This window comes from Manis pentadactyla, chromosome 9 (assembly GCF_030020395.1).
Source record: "Manis pentadactyla isolate mManPen7 chromosome 9, mManPen7.hap1, whole genome shotgun sequence".
NCBI classification, from domain to species: Eukaryota; Metazoa; Chordata; class Mammalia; order Pholidota; family Manidae; genus Manis; species Manis pentadactyla.
The window spans coordinates 128944442-128965499 of NC_080027.1; the positions used below are offsets into that span (position 1 = coordinate 128944442).

Below are 21058 nucleotides of genomic sequence, written 5' to 3' on the forward strand. Positions count from 1 at the left end.
GATAGCTTTGTAGGGCATAGAAAAACGTTTAGTCTTTATTCTCCAGACTAAAAGAAGTGGTAGAAGAATTTAAGCAGGGGAAGACCAGAATAATATTTTTATTTTAAAAAAATCACTCTGGCAGGAATGTGGAAGATGAACTGGAGGTGGAGCAAGACCGAGAGCAGGGAGACCAGCTAGGAGGCTCTGGGCCATGGGTCAGGTGAAAGATCACCACAGTTTAGTTGGAGTCCAGTGGGGCAATGGGATTGTGAGGGTTAATCTGTGTGGAAGGATAGAATCGGCATTACACAGAGCCTAGAAAAGGAACCAAGCCTTGTTCATGGCCAAGTACTGTGGCCACATGGGGAACCAAGGGTGGAGCAGGCTCACAGGCTGATGGTGTCTGGTTTGGGCATGTGATGCTAAAGCACCTGGGATGTCCCAGGTGAGACCCAGTAGGTGGCTGGCCATGTGTCTGGAGTTTGGAGAGTGGAGGGGACTTTAGAATTCAACTTCTACATTATTGGCGTGTGTGGTAGATGAAGTCATGGGAGCAATGAGAAAAAACCTAGGAAAAATGTATAAAATGGGTAAATGATGAGGGCCTGCGACTCAGACCCTGAAGAATGTCAGAATTTATGGAAGTTGAGAGATGTCAGTACATGGCCTTAAGAGGGAACAAAGAAAACTGAAAGATTATAGTATGAAGAAACCAAGGGTTGAGGAAGGAAGAGAGGAGTGCTCCGATTCCAAATGCTGCAAAGATATTCAGGGTGGAGAAGTGGTAATTGGGTGTGTTAGTTATGGTTATATTCAACTGAAATGATAGAAAAGCCAAAATAATCTTATGAAAATCCAACTGTTTTTCTTTTATATAGTTAAATTATAAAACTATATTTGACAAATCCAGTTTTTAGTATATACCAGTGGCCCCAAACTTTAATGCACATTGAAATCTTTAAAATTACAGTTGCCTGGCTCCCACTATGAATACCAATATGTTGGTATTCAGGTTTGGTTACATGAAAACCATATGTAATATATTCTGAGTGACTTAAGGACATCACAAGAATAATTTTGACCATATGTATAATTCTTGCCTGTCCACTGAATTTGGAGGTGTGGCTGTAGTATTTGTTAAAGGTATTGTTGAATCAAGTAGAATGAGTTCAAATCTTAAGTCTGTCTCTTACTGGCCATGTGGTAAGCCTCTTCTTTCTCAACACCAGTGTTTGTAAAGTAGAGATCTTCATCTCACAAGATATTTGTACAGATTAAATGAATACCATTGCCAGTTATTACTCAGGCCTTGACGTCCTGGTCTCACAATTAGAGATAATAATAGTACTGCCAACCTGTATTATTTAAAGACTTACAGTGCTTGGCATTAATAAGTTATAGCTGTCACTTAAACTTCTAGTTAGCTACAAAATTGCCAAAACTGAAAAATCTGATGGTGCTGTGATAAGTGGTTGCTCTTAGGATTCTGCTCCAGGCTGGACACAAACCCAGGGTGGATGGATGTGGGGTGGGTGGGTGGCAGGTAGGAAGGATGCCTGTTTCTTCCCCAGAAGTAGAGTAGTCAGTGTGTTCATTTTCTTACTGTTCTTCCAAACGCACTGAGGTAAGGACAAGCACATATCTGGCTTTCCAGACATCGTGCATATCTTACAGTCTTAAAATATTTGTTAGGGTTATATTAGGCTTAGCTGCCAGCCAGCCCCGGAGTATGTGTAACAAAGCACATAGTAGGTGTTCCCTATGTTGGCACCACTGTTCTCAGATGGCCAGTGTATGTCAGAAATAAATGAGTCTAATAGAAGAGTCATCATATGACCACATTTCTGCAATTCATTTTGTCTGCTTAACCTTATATTAACTGTCTTTAGTACTAGTTCTTCCAATTTACAAAAAAAAATCTCATTGCATATTTGTCATATTTATATGTTTGATAGGCTGTATGGAGGAGATATAAAGCCAAGAAACATTTATGTAAAGTGGAAGCTGCTTGCAAGATTCAAGCCTGGTACAGGTGTCGGAAAGCGCGGAAAGCTTATCTGGCTGTACTGAAGGCCGTTACACTCATGCAGAGCCGCTTTTTTGCCAGACTGGACAGAGCACGGTAGTACGCCACAGCACGGGTCTTTGCATGAAATAATACTGCCTGTTGATTTTTCTTTTAAATATTTGCAATACTTAATTTATGTGGTTCATTTTGGTGCTTTGAAACAAGCTGTATCTGTAAGAGTATCTTATTTTTGCAGATAGAGTTTTGATATAATTCAGTAAAAAATAATTTAGTTAAACTTGATTCATTCAGGTTCATAGGGATGAAAGCAAGAACGGGTGGGAAGTGAATGAAATAATCTGGTAAATCTTGGTTTCCTTATTAGTGCACTTGTCCATATTGTTTGTTGATTTAGCTACTGGCAAAATTTGTTTTCTTACTCATTTTTCCTTTTTTTTACTTCATATTATTCCCCATATTCTTTATCCTTAAAGATGAAGACCTAATTTCCAACTTGTCTGTGTTAATTCTATTTCCCTTTTCCTAGATAATTTCTTCTGAACAAAGTTTCAGAGCTCTTACCAGATTATGTATATTATTTTTTATTTCATAGTATAAGAATTTTTGTTCATGTCCCATAATTGATTAATTATTTTATCAGCAATAGTGCATTAGAGTTAAAAGAATTCCTTGATCAATTCCATGGGTAGAATCAGGGCTTAATATAAAGTTGCTACTCTCAGTGATGAAGGACCAATATTTCTTGCCCACAGGGATACTGCCAGTTGTAAAACTTGTTTTTCATTGTGTTAATGTCTATGTTTGTGTGTGTGTGAGTGTGTAAAATTCTGATTGCTAGAACTAAATATAGTTCTGTATCAAAACGCTGAATTTTTCTCATTGACACACAGCCTCATTTTCGTAGAACTGTGACAATATAAGTTAATCTTTCTACCTTTTCCACATTACCAAGAGCCAAAGAGCCTATTTTCAGTGTTCACGTTTCCACTATATTGATGCCTAAAGTTTAATCTCTAGCCCTCACATTTAAACTTTTTCTCCAATGCTGTTTACAGAATATTTCTTTTTATATATTTTGATGATGCTTCTTTCCTTTCAAACAAGGATCCATTTCTCTCATTTGATTGATGCTGCTCTAACCTCTCAAATTCTCTTCTTGACCACCTTCTGCTAAGGACTCACTTGCAATATGAAGTAAGGTTTTATATTCTACCATTATTTCTACACCCCCTTTATCTACTCTTGTCTAGATCTGGGTGATCATACTTTCTTTTGATCTTGTTTAGAATTCTCTGTCATTCTAAAACTTCATATTTCTTGCCCAGTGGAATATTGCCAATTTTAAAACTTGTTTTTTCATAGCGTTAATGTTTGTTTGTGTGTATGTATGTGTAAAATTCTGATTGCTAAAACAAAGTATGAATTACACTTCTCTACTTTCTTTTATTCTCTCATTGCCTTTCTTATTCAAGTATTTAAGGAAAGGAGGCAATAAATACTTATTGCATAGGTTAAAGTAACTTGAAATTCCTTTCCAATAACTGCTTTTCAGATTTTTGAACATGAGAGCATCAACAATTATCATTCAGAGAAAATGGAGAGCTATACTTTGTGGAAGAAGAGCTCGTGAGCACTTTTTAATGATAAAAGTAGGTGTGAAGAAAAACAGCACATTTGCAAAGAACTACTTTATAAAACACTAAGAAAAAAGAATGTTCAAGACCTAACTATACATTTAAGTTTAAATGCATTATTGTAGTCAACTAAAAATTACATTTACTCATAAAAATACTTTTTGTGTTTTCACTTATATATGTGTTATAAAATATTCTCAAACCCAAATTTGAAGTAACTTTTAGGATAAATAATTTATTTGGAGAAAGTCCAAATGTAGCATATTTTGTCAGTGTAAATCGAATACTTAGTAATGTATTCTTTAAGCCACAGTTGGTGATCTATTTAAAATATTTAACATCAAAGTTTTAGAATAGCTGCAGTAACTATGGTTTTTATTAAATCAAAATTAACATTTGCTTGTAAATTTTGATATTCTTGTACTAGTCACTGTGAATATATAGCAACTATTATTATTATACTCACTACCATATATTTACTGATTTGATCCTCATAATAACCCTGGGAGGTAGTTATTAGCATAGCCATTTTACAAAGGAAGAGACTGAGGTCTCCAGAGAGAAAGTAACTTGCAAGGTCATCAGCTAGCAGGTGGGGAACTGTATTGTAAAGCAGACCTGTTCCCATTTCACTTCGTAGACTGATTTATGTATCATACAGTTCAGGTGTCAGGATGTTATGTGGCCGAGGAGTCTAAGGTGTTGGTAGGTCGCTCTGCTTCTAGAAGCAACAGCTTCCCTCTTAACTGTTTAAATGCCCTTCTGTTCTCTACATTGTAGCATTTTTAGTAAATGTATTTGTCCTGAGATGGTAGGAGTCCTCCCCCTCACAATGAAGAGTATCAAGAGGATGAGAGGGAGAGAGCAACATGTATCAGTTGACCCTGGCTTGCACCATCATAAAAGCTTCACTTTCAGCTATAGATCTAGCTATATCACCTTTTCTATCTATGAAGTATGACATTCTTAAGCTGAAAATGTAAAATAAAATCATATTATGCTGTCTCATTTTACTTCGAAAAAGTTAAGAACCTCCAATATGTTGAAATTCTATTTCTGTCTGTGAATGTCTCTTGTAAAAATTTCCTTATAGAGACATCGAGCTGCCTGTTTGATCCAAGCACATTTTAGAGGCTATAAAGGGAGGCAGGTCTATCTTCAGCAGAAGTCTGCAGCTTTGACCATACAGCGATACATACAAGCCAGGAGGGCTGCAAAGCATGAAAGGATAAAATACTCTGAACTGAAAAAATCTACGGTTGTTTTACAAGCACTGGTGCGTGGTTGGTTAGTGAGAAAAAGAGTAAGTATTTTTAAATAAACATCTCATGAAATGGAAGTATTTGCTCTTAAGTTGTGTTAAGAACTTTTAGATTTGGAGAATAATTTCAGAACTCATTAGCCATTGAATTCATTCAGCTTCTACGGAACTGGTTGCTGTAGATTTTTGTTCTATGAGCCTATTTCCCATAAACACTCACCAAAAAGGCAAAATACATCTCTTGTGTAATAAATTTTAACAGAGGAACTGCAGCAAATATGAAAGAGGCTTTTGCAGCCACCCAGCAACTCTGAGGTGTAGTCACTGTTCCTGGGCAGCCTCCATGTCGCCAGCAGAGAGCCCTTTGTAAGGGGTTCATGATGTCCTGGGCAGCAAATGTGTGAAGCACTGGTAAAGACAGAACAAAGCAGCTTGAAGTTAGAAGATCTTCTGTATTTGTTCACTAAATGTAAATTGGAAGCCTGAAGACCGAAGGGTGCTGTAGAGAACTTAACGCTGCATGGACTTTGTGCTGGCCTAATACTGGAGAAAAATTCAGATCATTCTGTGCGATTTAACTCTACGACCTCCCAGAGTTCTGCTCAGAATATGTAACCACTTTTCAGCTTAATGTTCATGTATGTCTCTCTGAATTAGTACATTCAAATCCTAGTACCCAAAGTTGGGTAGTCCATGTAACTTAAAGGCTACTATTCTTTAGTAAAGGGCCCAAAATATAGTTTTGCTTTCTGTACCCTACACTATGGACTACAACTGGAAATATTGTACAATAAATGATTATAATCTCTCTGAGTTACAATATAAATAATTTTAATAATTAAAAATGTATTTATTACTACTAATTTATATAACTTGGTATTGAGGATATACAAAAATAATCATTGACTGAATGCCTTAAAGAGTCAAATATTTGGTTACTAATATTTTTTCTCCTTTAGATTGTGGAGCAGAGAACCAGAATTAGGCTTTTGCACTTCACAGCAGCTGCGTTTTATCACCTGTCTGCTCTGAGAATTCAAAGGGCGTATAAACGTCACATGGCTGTAAAGAGTGCTAAAAAGCAGATTAATGCAGTCATCTGTATTCAGGTTAGCTTTTCCTTTGCAGTAAGAATATATAGGTTTTGTCATAAATTTTTGATATTTAACAAATGATTTCAATTTACCTTATGCTAAAGTCATTTAATACTCAGCCTTTTTGCCATATAACTTCTAGGATGGTCTGATGGATTATAAATGGATTGATGTTTTATGGCACAGCAATAAGGCTGTGAATTCTCTGAATTGTACTCATTTACACTCCCAATGGTATATCTAAAGGTCCCTTTTTCTCTACATTTTTACCAACACATGGCATCAGAAGACTCTGATTTTTGCCATTTTGATGAGTAGCAAATTATATCTCATTTTTGTTTTGTGTGTCCTTTGCTAACAATTCTAAAAAAAATGTCATATATTTTGCTTATTAAAATTCTTATCTGTGTATTGTATGCTTTCTTAATGTGTGTTTTCTTTTTTAAATATACTTTGTCCATTTTTCTGTCATATGTTCTTTTTTCTAATGATTTATAGATGTTCTTTATTCTGGATAAGAATCCTGTTTCTATATGTTAGCATATATTTACGTATAAAATATTGAAAAACTTACTATTCAGCCATAAGAAAGAAACAAATCCTACCATTTGCAACAACATGGATGGAGCTAGAGGGTATTATAGGTATTATGCTCAGTGAAATAAGTCAGGCAGAGAATGAAAAATACCAAATGATTTCCCTCATTTGTGGAGTATAACAATGAAGCAAAACTGAAGGAACAAAATTGCAGCAGATTCACAGACCCCAAGAAGGGACCAGTGGTTACCAAAGGGGGGGTGGGGAGAAGGGGATTGTGGGGTATCATGATTAGTGCACATGGTGTGTGTGGGGTCACAGGGAAGACAGTGTAGCACAGAGAAGACAAACAGGGTCTCTGTGGCATCTTACTACACTGATGGGCAGTGATTGCAATGGGGTATGGGGAGGACTTGATAATAAGGGTGAATGTAGTAACCACATTGTTTTTCTTATGAAACCTTCATAAGAGTGTACATCAGTGATACCTTAGTAAAAAGAAAAAAGAAAAACAAGTTGCAGAATGAAACTTGATAGAAATTGTGAAGTTAAGGTGGTGGTGTACAGGGTTAAATTCCACACATACACATACACACTCCATGTGGACTGGAAGGATTTGCCTCATGTAGAAGGGAGAAGTAATGCTACTGGGGAGAGTTGAAAGATATTTCAGTATAATATGCTACTTATTTCATTTATGTATGTATGATATACATGTATGCATTTTTGAAAATCCAAAGTAAAAAAAAATTGTGTTTTATACAGAGATGGTTTCGAGCAAGACTGCAGCAAAAGAGGTTTATTCAGAAATATCATAGCATCATAAAAATTCATCATGAAGTTAAAGAATGTATGAACCAGCAAAATAAGGCTGCATCAGTAATACAGAAAGCAGTACGACACTTTCTCCTCTGTAAGAAACAGGAAAAAATTAATAATGGGGTCACTAAAATTCAGGTAATTGAAAATATTCTGATTTTAAATTAAGACTAGTTTGCAGTTCACCTATGGGATAGCTAACATTTTAAAAACATAGTCACATACATTTTAAAAAGCTAAGATTAGCCCACAGAATAACTCATAAATACTATTTCATTGCTAAGCCCTCTATTTTCAGATTCCCTAGAGGAAGTTTACGATTGCAAGATGAAGGCATTTTGAATAGATTTAGACATCTTTGGTCTGTGAATGATCCTTCGGTTTATATACAGGAATATTATACATATTTCTTCTTAGACGAATTGATTTTGCTATTTATTAGAACCTGAATTGAGGTTTTAGTTGTAAAGTATCTGATCACATCATATAAATTTACTGAAAATATTTACTTTGTGGAATTAGATGTAGATATAAGTTCAAAACATCATGGATTATAATCTTAAAAGTACTATGTTTTATCTCTAAGGCATTATGGAGAGGATATTTTTGGAGGAAGAGAAGTGACTGTATGAAAATTAAAGCTATACGACTAAGTCTTCAACTTGTTAATAGGGAGATTCGAGAAGAAGATAAGCTGTACCAAAGAACCGCTCTTGCGCTCCACTGTCTTTTGACTTACAAGCACCTTTCTGCTATTCTTCAGGCTTTAAAGCACCTGGGTTAGTTAGTCTGTTTTAACAGTATTTTGTATAAAGTTAGAGATGCATTTTTACCTTTGAGTGTACAAATAATGTTATCATAGAATTTTAGCTAAAATTTTATCTTGCTGTTCTGAATCTATCTGTTGTTCTCTTTCCCTTTCAGAGGTAGTCAGTAGATTGTCTCCACTTTGTTGTGAGAACATGGCCCAGAGTGAAGCTATTTCTAAGATATTTATTTTGATCCGAAGTTGTAATCGTAGTGTCCCTTGTATGGAAATCATCAGCTATGCTGTACAAGTCTTGCTTAATGTTGCTAAGGTATTTTTTCACTTTAATAAGGAAATTTTCATTGGTTGAGGATTCTGACCCAGAAAATCATGTTTATGCTTGCTCATCACTAGAATTTAGCTCTCCAAGTAAAATTCATTAATGTGCAAGAGTCTAAGGGTGAAACAATGTTTAATCTGTTAACATAACTATACATAGAAACACTAATGTTTTATAGTTTTTTCTTTTGCCATTTTAATAACAAAGATTACTAACATTGGGTACTTACTGTGTGCTAGTGTTTTTTTATGCATCATTTAATTGAGCCCTTACGATAATCCTCTAAGATAGTTCATATTATTCCTACTTTACAGAGCAGTAATAACCCTTACAGAAGTCAAGTTCCTTGCCTAAGAACTTGAGAAGGCAGTAAGTGGTAGAGCTGCCTGGATGCATTTCTGCCCATGCCTCAGGGTGGTGTTGTCACGCACTGCACTGCATCACAGCCAGATGGCCTCTTACAGTCACATCTCCAGACGTGACAGAGATGTTGTTCCACCCGAGCCACCCCGTAATACTCTGTTAGAATTTCAGTCTTTTGGCTTTGGTTGGTAACTGATATCTGCTTTAACTATGATGCATGCAGTTAAAGGTATTGAAATGATAGGGGTATCTTCCCCTACAACCTCTTAGTCACAACTTAGAGCCCTTTGTACTTTTCATACTGAGAAATAGTGTTCAAGAACTCAGACTCTGGTGCCAGATGCCTGGATCCAAGCTCTGCAGCTCACTACTGTTGCTTAGCCTCCCTGTGCCTCACTTTACCAACAAAATGGGTGTAGTAATAGTATCTAGCTCACGATGTCAGTGTAAGGATTAAACCAGTCCATATACATAATTTGTTTGACACATAGAAGTTCCAAATAAATGTTAACTGTTAATATTGTTTTGTCCTTATTTGTATCTTAGCATCATTAACATTATTTATTACTATGCAAATTTCCTCATATGAACTAAGGATATAGTTAGGTAACTGAGGCATGAAAAATATATCTAGACTTGTTAGTATCAAATTTATTTTATTTTAAAGCAAGCTCACCTTCCTGTCAAGCATGTAATGGGGGTAATGAACAAATCTTGCCTTTACATTGATTTTACCCTATGATTAACTATCACAGGTAAATTACCTTTTCCCTGAGAGGTTCTCACTAAATTGACCTTAGCTTTAAGCTTGTTTTTATTTACTTTTGGCTGGTCAGAGATTTTAGATTTTATGCATTTTTTGTGGAACTTTGAAGTACATTGGGAAGAAAAAATTTAAAATGCAGGTATGCATATAACTTGGCCCCAGAAATGATAGTAATATAAAAATGTCATTTCATGAAAGTGTTTGCACTTTCTGCAGATGGTCCAAAAGTTTGACTCTAAGCTTTCTTTTCCATTAGGATGTTTCTGAGAGTATAAGTGTTTATTGTAACTTCTAATTTCATTCTGTTTTCTTCAAGTATGAGAAAACTACCTCAGCAGTTTATGGTGTAGAAAATTGTGTAGATACATTATTGGATCTTGTGCAAATGTACCGAGAAAAACCTGGTGACAAAATTGCAGACAAGGGCAGAAGCATTTTCACAAAAACATGTTGTTTGTTAGCTGTTTTACTGAAGGCAACAAACCGAGCGTCTGTAAGTATTCATCAGTTTCCTTTCTCTGAGGCTGTTGTACAGACTCTTGGCTCTAAGACGTCTGTATTTTTTCTTCAATAATTATCACAAGTAGGATTTTGTATGTTTTCAAACCTGCTTTTTTGTGCCAGTGTATGAGTTATGTCTTATGTATTAAAGAAACTGAAACCTAAAAATAGAACTCATTTCAACCATATGAGTAAGCATGGCGCATTTACATGAGAGAGGTAACATGTTATCCTAGTGAGGTAGAAAAGAAGATGGCTATGACTCCTCATCCTGCTATCGTAACCATCTGTAGAATTTCAGCTCTTTGGTGATGAGACTCTGAATCATTCTCTCCAGTCACAGTCAACCTGGGGTGACCACAGGCTGTGATAGGGCTGTGGCCTTTATCCTGAGGACAGTGAGGATATTCCAATTTAAATTTTACCATCATTCTGGCTGCTGACTGAATAATAGATTTGGGAGAGCATGTGTGGATTTGGAAGACTTCTAAGAAAGGTCAGTGTAGATGCACAGAGGTATTATAATCAACGTTGACCTGGGGTTATACCAGGCAGACAAGTGGGTAACAGCAAACTCGGTGGAGGGAAAAATCCACAAGACTTGGTAACTGGATATCTTAGTATATCACTTAAATTCACCTTTTTATTCAGTATGGAGTTGAGTGTACAATTTTTTAGTATTTGCCTTCTTTAATTCTGTCTTACAAGTTAGTTTGTAATTTAAACCCATATAGCTGGTAAACTTGGAGCACTTGACTTATGATTGTTAAAAGCTCATAAGTTTACTACATACCTTTTATTTAGTTGGTTTGCTAGCATATGAGAGATACAACCTTTAATTCTTATTGGTCTTAATAAATGTACACTTTTGTTTTTAGGTTGTTCAAAGTAGGCCTAAAGTTGTTGACCGTATTTACAGTATTTATAAAATTATAGCTCGTAACTACAAAATGAATACTGCAAGACTGCTGTACAAACAAAGGACAGATTCTCCTATGAGCGTTCCCTCTATTCCAGAAACTCCTGTGAGAACCAAAAGAGTTTCACGGTAAGCAATAAACGTTCTCTGTGGTTTCCTGTCACTGTTCATTCATTCATTCAGCAAACCCTCATCAAGTACCTACTATAAGCAAGAGACTGTGCTTCTCAATGGAGAAACACCAAAGAACAAGGATGGAATCTTTGGTGAATCCACAGGAGACGATCTCAGTATATAATGAAGTAAGAACATTGTAGCTTTAGGTATTTAGTAGTTACTTAATAAATTCTTTGTATCAAATAGTTAAGGCTAATAATTAGCTTTTTACAAACTGCCAAAATCAATTTTTTTTCTGTGTGTAGAACAATTACACTGTTTGAGAGCTGCCAACAATCCCTCCTGTCTGAAATGTCCTCCTCCAGCTCTTCCAGAGTCATCCCGGTACTTGGAAGTCTCCTCATAGAGAACTTCTTTCTGAGGCCTTGTGTTAGTTTCCTATAACTGCTGGAAGAAATGGCCACAGACTCGGTGGCCTTGAAGAATAGTACCTTATTCTCTCACAGTTAGAGTCAGTGAGACCAGAGGCTCAGTCACCATGTCAGCAGGGCCTCACCCCAGGGCTCTAGGGTGGAATCCTCGGCTGTTTGGGTTCTCGTGGCTGGAGGTGTCCCTGTTGCTGTGCGACTCCACTCTCCTCCACCATCATCGTGTGGCCTCTTCCCTCCTCTATCTCTTGTACAGACACATTGGATATGTGGCCAATCCCAGATAATAGAGAATGCTCCGATCTCAAGTTCCTTTAGTTAAGTATGTCTGCAAAGACCCCTTTTCCAAATAAGGTCACATTCACAGGTTCTGGGAATGAGGATGTGGATGTATCTTTTGCAGGGGGCGTTCAGCCTACAACAGACCTGTAGAGGCAATAGTGGCTAATCTAGTTTAAGACATTAAGTTTAGAAGTTTAGAAAAAAATGGTGTCGTGCTACGTGGTTAACCAAAATGGAACGTCTACCCCTATGAAGGCATATGGAGCTGCATCCTACATGCAAGGTGAGGAACTGTGGTTACTGGACAGCAGGGAGCTACATAGCTCAGGGGCATGACAGCAAACCCATGAATACGTAGTAAAGGCTACGATGGCTGCTGGATGGAGAATAACTGAAAGGACCTGCTGAAAGCGCTGGAAATTGTCTCGGATATACTTATGAGAAGTAAAAGCAAGAGTTGAGGAAAGGATAGGTTGGGGGAGCGTGGGAAGGGGTGTTGAATAGTGGGTTTTATTTTAGAGAAGGCTGAGATGCCTGTGACAGAAATAAGAGGGAAATACAAACAAGCCATTAGAAAATCAGGGCTGTGCTTCTGAAGAGAAGAGTCTGTCTAGAGACGTAAACTAGGGAATCACCAGATTTGGGAATCATAGCCCTTAAAGACATGGAAATGAATGCCCTTACTTCAAGAGAGAGAATACATAGAAAACAAAGCCCCAAACTGAATCTCAAGATAACCCCAATTTCCCCAGAAGTCAATCAGAGAAAGAGCTAGCCAAGAAAGAAATGCTGATCAGATAGATAGGAAGTCAGTCATCGCCAGCTGCGCAGTGCCGCTGAGATGTGAGGTGGGGGTGAAATACACCTGCTGGCTTTGGTGGGATGGCGGCAGCGATGTGGCACATACGGATTAATGAGGCCGGAAAGACCAGTGGGACACCATGGAAACAATTCACGATTTACAATGATAGCCAAGAAAAGAGGCGTTGACTGCCTTGAACGATGCTAGAGAAACAGCCCATGATGCTTAATCTGGGTGCAAGGAAGGAATCAAGTATGTCCAGACTTATGCATGCTGTATGTTAGGGTCTCCAAATGGCTGATGCAGAGAAGTTCTCTATAGAAAAGTTCTGTTTAATAAGTGCAGATGGAATATGAAGCTATCACTCTTCTGTAGCTCCTAATGAAATAAGAGCCCTGCTCTAGGCCAGGATCATACATAGCTGATAAAAGCGTCAGATGAATTGAATTTATGTGGATGACAATAATCTAATCTACTGACAAATCTAGGTATCGCAGAAAGATAAAGCCAGCAAGCATTGTGTATCTCCTAGTGCACAAGACCATGTAAATTGGATTCTTGTCAAAAAGCAAACCTGAGTCATGTGCTACTGTTAAGAATGGCCCACAGACCATGCCAGGCTACAAACTATTCTGGCTCCAGTTGATAAAAACACAGGAGTTTAGAGTCAGTATTTGGAAACTTACATAGTAATTACCTTGCTATTACATAGCTTTTAAAGTCAGGTTTCTTGAGAGATAATTTACATAACAGTAAAATTCACCTCTATAATATTTGATAAATTTTTATATGACAAAAATTAGTCTGCTATTGTAGAAAACTCTAGCAATACTTCTTATTAAATATAAATTAGTATTATAATACTGATTTAAGGTATAAATTTGTTACTATTCATGAGATCATTTATGGTCCAAAATTTATAACAAAACTCCAGCTATGATTTTACATTTTGCTCAGGCAGTAAAATTTCATTTAAAAATGATTAACATTTTCTGCTTTTACCTTATTTTCCTTATCACCTTATTAAAAGATTGAATCAATTTTGATGAACTAAGTTAACTCTTGATTAATTTCTTCCCTTCTTCGCTGCCTCCATCTTTCCTTCCTATGACTCCAGCAGTTCTCTACCCAGTATAAATCCTGGTGTTGACAGTGTACTTTTTCTTGACCTGGGTCGCACAGCAGTTAGCTTTATAATAATTACTCATAAACTATATAATAGTTATAAATTGGTTTATGCATGCATATTTCACAGTACAACGTAGTCTACCTGTGTAGTCTAACTTATTAATGGGGACCATTCTATGTATGATTTTTATTAAAGGTCCTGGCAACCGGAAGATGACTGGTTAGCCAGAGATGGGTAAGATTCCTCAAGGGAGGAACAATCTAAGACAGGCACAGTCGCAGGGGGGTCATCAGGTGAGAAACTGGGGATCAACAGAGGTGAGGCTTAGAACCTCACCCCCCCCTGTTCTGAGAGAAATCTTCTGCATATGTGGATGTTTTATTGCCCTTGTCTAGCTTGGATTAACACATAGTCTACAGGCACACACCTGATCATCTACATTTGCTCTCTTACAACACTAAACTACGTTTTCTACCTTTATCTTGTATCTACCTACCACTTCAACATTTTATTAAAAATAATAATAATAAAGGGAGAAATGTGGTATCCACATATAAATCAAGTATAAAAATCAAATGAATATTCATATTTGAACTGACTGTTTATAGTTCATAATGCATGAGCAAAACTGAAAGTTTCTGTGATGACTGCCCTTGTACTGTTCACCATGTAACTTATTCACTATGTAAGAATTTGTTCTCCATGTAAGAACTTGTTTGTTACGCTTCAGAAGATTGGAGACTGACGAAAATTAGGCTTGGGGTGGATTAATGATTGTGCATTAAGCATTGACTCCCCTATACAGAATTTTATTGTTGTTAACAACCATTCGATCAATAAATATGAGAGATGCCCTCAAAAAAAAAAAAAAAAAGGTCCTGGCAAATCTTAATGCTATATTATAAAAGCTGTTATTAATATGAATGAGTAGATTAATTTTTTCTTTTGATGTAATCAGGTTTTCTGATGGAAAATTTGCCAACAGTATATAAATAGGTATGTGGTTCAATAAGTTAAGACAGCCATATGCAGCTGTGAAATGACTACCACTGAGACGAGGCACTTCTGTTGTGGCAAGCCCCTTGTGCCCCTTTGCTGGATTCTGGCAGCTACTGATCTCACTTCAGCACCTTTGGATGTGCCTCTTCTATGTCGTCACATTAATGGAGTCATACGATGTGTAGCTTACTTAGCTTAATGCTTTGAGGTTCATCCAAGTGGATGCATGGATTAGGACTCCACTCCCTTTTATCACAGAGCACTATCCCATTGTATGGGTATACCACACCTTGACCACTCTCCAATTAATAGATATTTGGATTTTTAACAGGAAAGAAAAATAAGAAAATGCATATATTAATGGGGTTTATGTGAGAAAGGTGTATGAGCTCCCCTCTGATGGATGCTGTTTTTTCACTGAAGTATGAGATTATAAGCACTAGCTCAGAAGCAGATCAGGAAGGGTGTGGAGGGGACCCCTGAAGAGAAGAAAGGAATACAGTAGTCATCTGGGAAAGGAGAAGGAGGCATATTGGCAATTTCAAGTACCCATTCAGATCTGCAATCATCGGCATCAAATCTGTCAGCCTGGCTCTGATTTTTCTTTAGCAGTGTCCAGCCTTAGAGGAATGGAGAAGACAGGTGCTCGGATTCAGTTTGGAATCCAGATTGAACTTTGGTTGAATCCCATGTGAAAGAGAGACAATCGAGTCTGGCATTTGCAAAGCGTCCATATTAATGGACCTAAGATGCACAAGGAGGGAAGTGAGAGGGACATTCTGGTGGATGGGGACACGTGTGGAGTTCAGGTGCACTGGAGATCTCACTGGGGTGGGGAAATGCATGTAGTGGATGTATTAAAGGCCATGAATCGATCACCAGTGGTGGCTGGAGAATGGGAGTGTCACAATGGGCTGTCAGTTGTGGGCACTCCTGATGGTGACAGTCTGTTATGTGACTGCAGAACGGGAGGAAACGGGGCACACATTGGCAGGTGAGTTGTTGGCTTCTGGGTGTTGAAGTGACTGAGGATAGTGGCAGAAGACCAAGAACCAAGCGGGTATTTGATCGGTGATCAAAAGGCAGTGGAGGGGCTAAACAGCATGAGCTTCAGAGGAACTGGTCACCTTTCAGAAAAGACAGGGATGAATAGTTTGAAAAGTGGCAAGTGATGGCAGTAATAGGAAGCCCTCCCATCTGTTGGAGAGAGTTATAAGGGAAATGATGTGTTCAGACGTCGCTACACTTTAAGAAAGTGAAGGTGACCTTAGGAGAAGAACTTAATTAATGCAAGATTTTTATCCCTTTCAGACTTAAACCAGCCTGGGTTTTAAGAAGAGATGACATGGAAGAAATCACAAATCCCCTGCAAGCTATTCAAATGGTGATGGATACACTTGGCATTCCTTATTAGCAATGTAAGCATTCTCAGTATGTATAGTAAAAAGCAATATTAAAACTAATCATGAGTATGTAAACTGTTTTTAGCTTTCTTTGTACAACTTCTAAAATCTGACTTTGTATTAAAATTAAAAGTGTAAATATAATGTTACCTGTTTTTATATTCCTTGTATCTTTTATTATTTAATGGTTTTGTGCATGTAACAAATAGGTCATAAAATGATTATAACATTGTTATTCATGTATCTTAAAATATCTTATTAGTTTGAATATAATCATATTCCTAAAGGGAGGAGTTGCTTATTACTGCTGTCTTATAGATAAATTGAGCTATTTTTCTAAAATAAAATTTGGAAATTTAAGATTCTGCCAAGTTACTTAAAAGAGAGACAAGGATAAATAATCCCACATATGCCAGAAACAACATCCCATTTGTTTCCTTGGCTGGCTGCAGAGAGACAAGCAATCTTGACTTTGGACTGATTGGGGTTATGACTGGGACTGGGAAGGCATGGTCTTGCTTATGATAGAGTTGTTACCTAGTCACATCTCACAGACCTGAAAGTGTGAGGTATTGAGACATAACTTGATACCTTCTTTAGTTCTGGGCCACCATTGCCAGTACTAAACAAGTGTGGTTCTAGGACCGCCCGTGGAAGCCTGACTCCCATGGCAGTTTGCAGTCTGATAGGGTCTGACAGTCGGCTTGTGTACAGAGGGTGCCAAAGTTTTTAACTTTGAAATAAATCAGTAGTAGGTAGAAATGGAGAGACCATTTAACTACTTAACTGACTAATTTGTTAGAATAAGGATTAAACCTAATTAGTCAAATTTCCTGGGATTTGGTTAGGACAGCTATAAATATCATTTTGGTGTATTAAAAGTATGTTGAAACTAACTCTGGGGAATGTTTGGTATTTCCTTTTTTTTTTTCTGCTGTTCTTTCAATAAAATATTAGGACTCTTGGCACTCAGTATTTTCTGAACATCATGGGTTTTTTTTTTTTACTCTCTGGTCTCTCCTGAATGCTTTATTCTTCTCTATTGTTTAACAAAATTTTAGTATCAACAATCTGTTTACTTTGGTGAATTATAATGCCTGGATATAATCAACCAACATGAGATGTTATTGGTATTAATTTCCTCTAAGATGTTACAACCAATTAGTATTTGTACAAGGAATATTTCTATGAAGTTATATACATAAGAAGATGATTTCCAGAAGTTACAAGTTTTTCTTTTGTTGAAACTCGGACTAAGAATTTCAAAATTTTAACTAAGACCCTATTTCTGTATAAAGAACATGCCTCCTAAATTTATGTGACTTGCCCATATCAGGATCCTAAGGCTTGTGTATCTGTGTTATGAGTGTGTGTTGGTGGTTGGAAGGACTGGTTGAAAGGTAATGAAGCCTTCTGCTTTAGAAATAGCTATTTTCTACAGAGATATTACATTATATTAAAGAAGGAATATAAATGTATTAACTGATCTAATTTTATTGTAGGTGTTTCACATTAACCCGTTTACTGTGATTAATCCAGATTGCCAGCAGATGTCACTATGACCACACAGTGTCATTTTTAGTTTACTTCCAAATGTATAAATATATAATGTTACATAATTTTGATTTTTGCAAATAAAATCCAAACTTTTACATCCTTGGAAATTTTTATCTATAGACCCCTAATGCAGCATGTTATTCATACCATATCTGGCTTCATGCTTGAGAAGAAGAAATTTACATTGCACATTCTATATTCAAAATTGTTGAATTTTTCCAGGTTCATTATCTTTATAACTTCTAATTTTGTTTGTAGCAATAAAAGCACAGCACATTTAAAAATCTGTACTGATTAAGAAACTATCTTTTTGATTGTTTGTTGTTAGTAGCTGCCAATTGGCTTACTTTTAATATTTACATTGTTAACCAGTCATTTGATTCTTGGTGTAAAGAAAGTGATAATCTGTAGTTGCTTTCAACAAAAAGGGAGAATTCCAATGAAAATAACTTGCTTGTGATGTCTTTATGCTAGGTAAAAATAATGCAGAGGAATATTTAAAATCTGTATTTGAGGGTATGTGTTAAAATATCCAACCTGTTTAAAGGAAGAAGGAAATATTCCAAAACCTGATTTTTTCAAGAAGTTCTTATGGAGGACTACCTAAAGTAGCTTCAGAAGCCCATGGAAACTGTAGACCCCTTTTTATGAAAAAGCTTTATAGAAGCCTACTTCAGACTCTCAGTAGAATTTTATTCTATGAAAAATACTACATTATTACTACAGATAACTTTTATATTTGTAATAGTGGACTTTTAAGAAAAAATTGTAATATGAATGAGAGCAATATGAAATTTGATCTAAACTGCCCTTGCTTTGTCAAGGCATCATTAGGGTTCATACCTGCTGGATACTGAATATTTGATATAACTCCTCCTGCTGTCTGTGTGGTGATCTGGAGGCACAGTAAAAGTCCAACAACTTCGTATCTACCCTCAGCATGTAGTAGACATGCAGGCTCACGATGTTTCTCAGTGTCTTCCTTCTGTTACTTTGTCTTTGAAGTAATCTGGGTTCCACTGCCATTTGCCTACTTGCCCTCAAGGAAGCGCTGACTCCTGGACAGGCAGCAGCTGCTGCTTCCCGTCAGACCCAGGCCATCTTAGGGGAGACTCGTTCCCATTCACCGTCTCACTGTCGGCATGCAGATGTTTGCTAACGATGTCCACCCTGCGCAGTTTGCACATATTCTTTATTTCAGTTTCCTGAAAAATAACCAATACTGGAAACACTACAAATTGTGAGCCAGGTGGCTCCCGGCAGATACTGGTAACTTGAATCATTAGGGGTGTTGTATCGCGTCTTTCTGTGTTTTTCCAGGTGGAGAATAAACAGAGCTCATAAATTTTCCTTTAGAGTCTGATTTTCCTTCTCTGGGAGAAATGGGTCAGCTGGCTCCTAGCATTAGCTGTTAGCACCTGATCTGAGAGAGATAGCTTAGAGTATTATTTTCAGGTACAACCCTCTTGTTTGCCACATGCATATGGTCTTACCCCGCACCTGGCCTCCCCTGTTCCCCTTCCCAGGGAGATGTGCTCCATTTGGCAGTAGTGATGGGACTGTCTGTGCTGCTTAGTGGCACCGCACACACAGCCCTAGTGTGACTGCATAGGGTGCAGTTGCGGTGGCCCAGCAGCAACTTTAAGGACACACACTGTCAGATTTAATGTGTGAGTGTGTGTTCTGTGCCCTGAAATCATGCTCCCCTGGAAGAGGAGTGCAGTTCCAGGCCTGGGGCAACTGGATCAGGCAAAACAGAAGTAGTGTGTGCACCATCCTCAGTCTTATTTTTACTTCCCAGTCCTGGATGCTTTTGTGTAAAGCCTCCTTTTCCTTTCATCTGTGAATGTGTGACCATGTTCATATAACTGACTTAGCCTGCTGGCAACACCCTTCCCCGCCTGGAGAAGTTGCCCACTGCATTTTTCAACGAGACCACTGCCCTCAGGGTGTCAAGCCACATCATATGTTTACCTAATAAGTTTCTTTGCATCTTTATACACTGATATAACATCCTCAGGAAGACTTGTCATGGTCAAACATAATTATAAAAGTTCTGTACAGGCGGGCTATGGTTTGATTTCCCTAATACTAATGTTGAATGTCTTTGATGCAGAGTCTGTTCAAGTCTTTGCCCACTTTTAAAAATTAGGTTGTGAAAGTTCTGAGAAGTCTTCGATATTCTGATCCAAGTTCCTTATCAGGTAAGTGATTTGCAGATATTTTATCATCTTCTGTTTTTCATTCTCATAATAGCGCCTTTTGAAGAGTGGAAAACTTTTTTATTTTGATGAGATCACATTAATCAGTTTTTTTCTCTTGTTCATTATACTGTCGGTGTTGTATCTAAAAACTCATTGCTTAACCCAACATCACAAAGATTTTCTACTGTGTTTTTCTACTAGAAGTTGTATTATTTTAATTTGTTTACTTTCTTGGTAAGCCATTTCAGGTCAATTTTTGTATATGGTATAAGGAATGGAGAAAAGCTTATTTTTTTGCATATGGATAGCCAGTTCTACCATCACTTAGTGAAAAAACCATCCTCTTTCCACCAATCACACTTGCACATTTCTTAAACTCCAGATGTCCATGTTAAGTATTGGTCTCTTTCTGAACTCTTGCACTGATCCTCATTTATTTTTATGCCAATATCATGCTATCTTCATCACTGTAGCTTTATAATAGAGTTTGTAATCAGATATTATAAGTCTTCTAATCTTGTTCTTTCTCCAAGTTGCTTTGATTATTCTAGGTCCTCTGCATCTTCATTTGAAATTTAGACCATAAGTTCTTGGACTTTTATTTGGCCCTCATTTTCTAGATCTTTAAGTGGAAACTGCTTTCATTGATTTGAGGTTTTTTCTCTGAGATAGATAATCAGTGCTATAGATTTAACTCTGAGAACTACTTTAGCTGTACTCCACAAACTTTGATGTTTTTCATTTATATTCAGTTCAAAATACTTTCTCTTTTAATCTTGTCTTTGACCCATGGATTATTTATAGATGTGTTATTTAGTTTGCAAGTACTTGCAGATATTCCATATATCATTGTTATAGATTAATAATTTAATTCCACTCTGGCATTTTGTGTGTGTGTGATTTGCCATCTCAATAAGCTTATTGAGACTTATTTATGGCCCAGAATATGGTCTGTTTGATAAATGTCCCATGTACACATGAAGAGAATGTCTATCCTGATACCATGGAGAGTGTTCTACAAACATCAAGTAAGTCAAATTATGTAATAATATTGTTCTAGTGTTTTGTATGCTTACTGATTTTCTGTCTACTTCCATCAGTTATTGAGGGATAGTTGTTAAAACCTTGGACTGTAATTGTGTAT

General features: G+C 37.0%; 1 protein-coding gene across 3 annotated transcripts in view; it reads left to right on the forward strand.

Moving 5' to 3' along the window:
- ASPM (assembly factor for spindle microtubules) overlaps positions 1-21058 on the forward strand; it is an 88356-nt gene that overhangs the window by 56083 nt on the left and 11215 nt on the right. The window contains exons 19-28 of one of the 3 annotated variants that reach the window (XM_057508167.1): positions 1938-2104; positions 3564-3660; positions 4739-4948; positions 5866-6015; positions 7303-7494; positions 7943-8135; positions 8281-8435; positions 9890-10066; positions 10953-11122; positions 16062-16168. In XM_057508167.1, coding sequence (XP_057364150.1) covers positions 1938-2104; positions 3564-3660; positions 4739-4948; positions 5866-6015; positions 7303-7494; positions 7943-8135; positions 8281-8435; positions 9890-10066; positions 10953-11122; positions 16062-16164 — 1614 coding nt within the window. In that variant the 3' untranslated portion in view covers positions 16165-16168. Of the gene's footprint in view, positions 1-1937; positions 2105-3563; positions 3661-4738; positions 4949-5865; positions 6016-7302; positions 7495-7942; positions 8136-8280; positions 8436-9889; positions 10067-10952; positions 11123-16061; positions 17129-21058 lie in introns of those variants that run through there. The other 2 variants (XM_057508166.1, XM_057508168.1) reach the window with 2 other exon arrangements.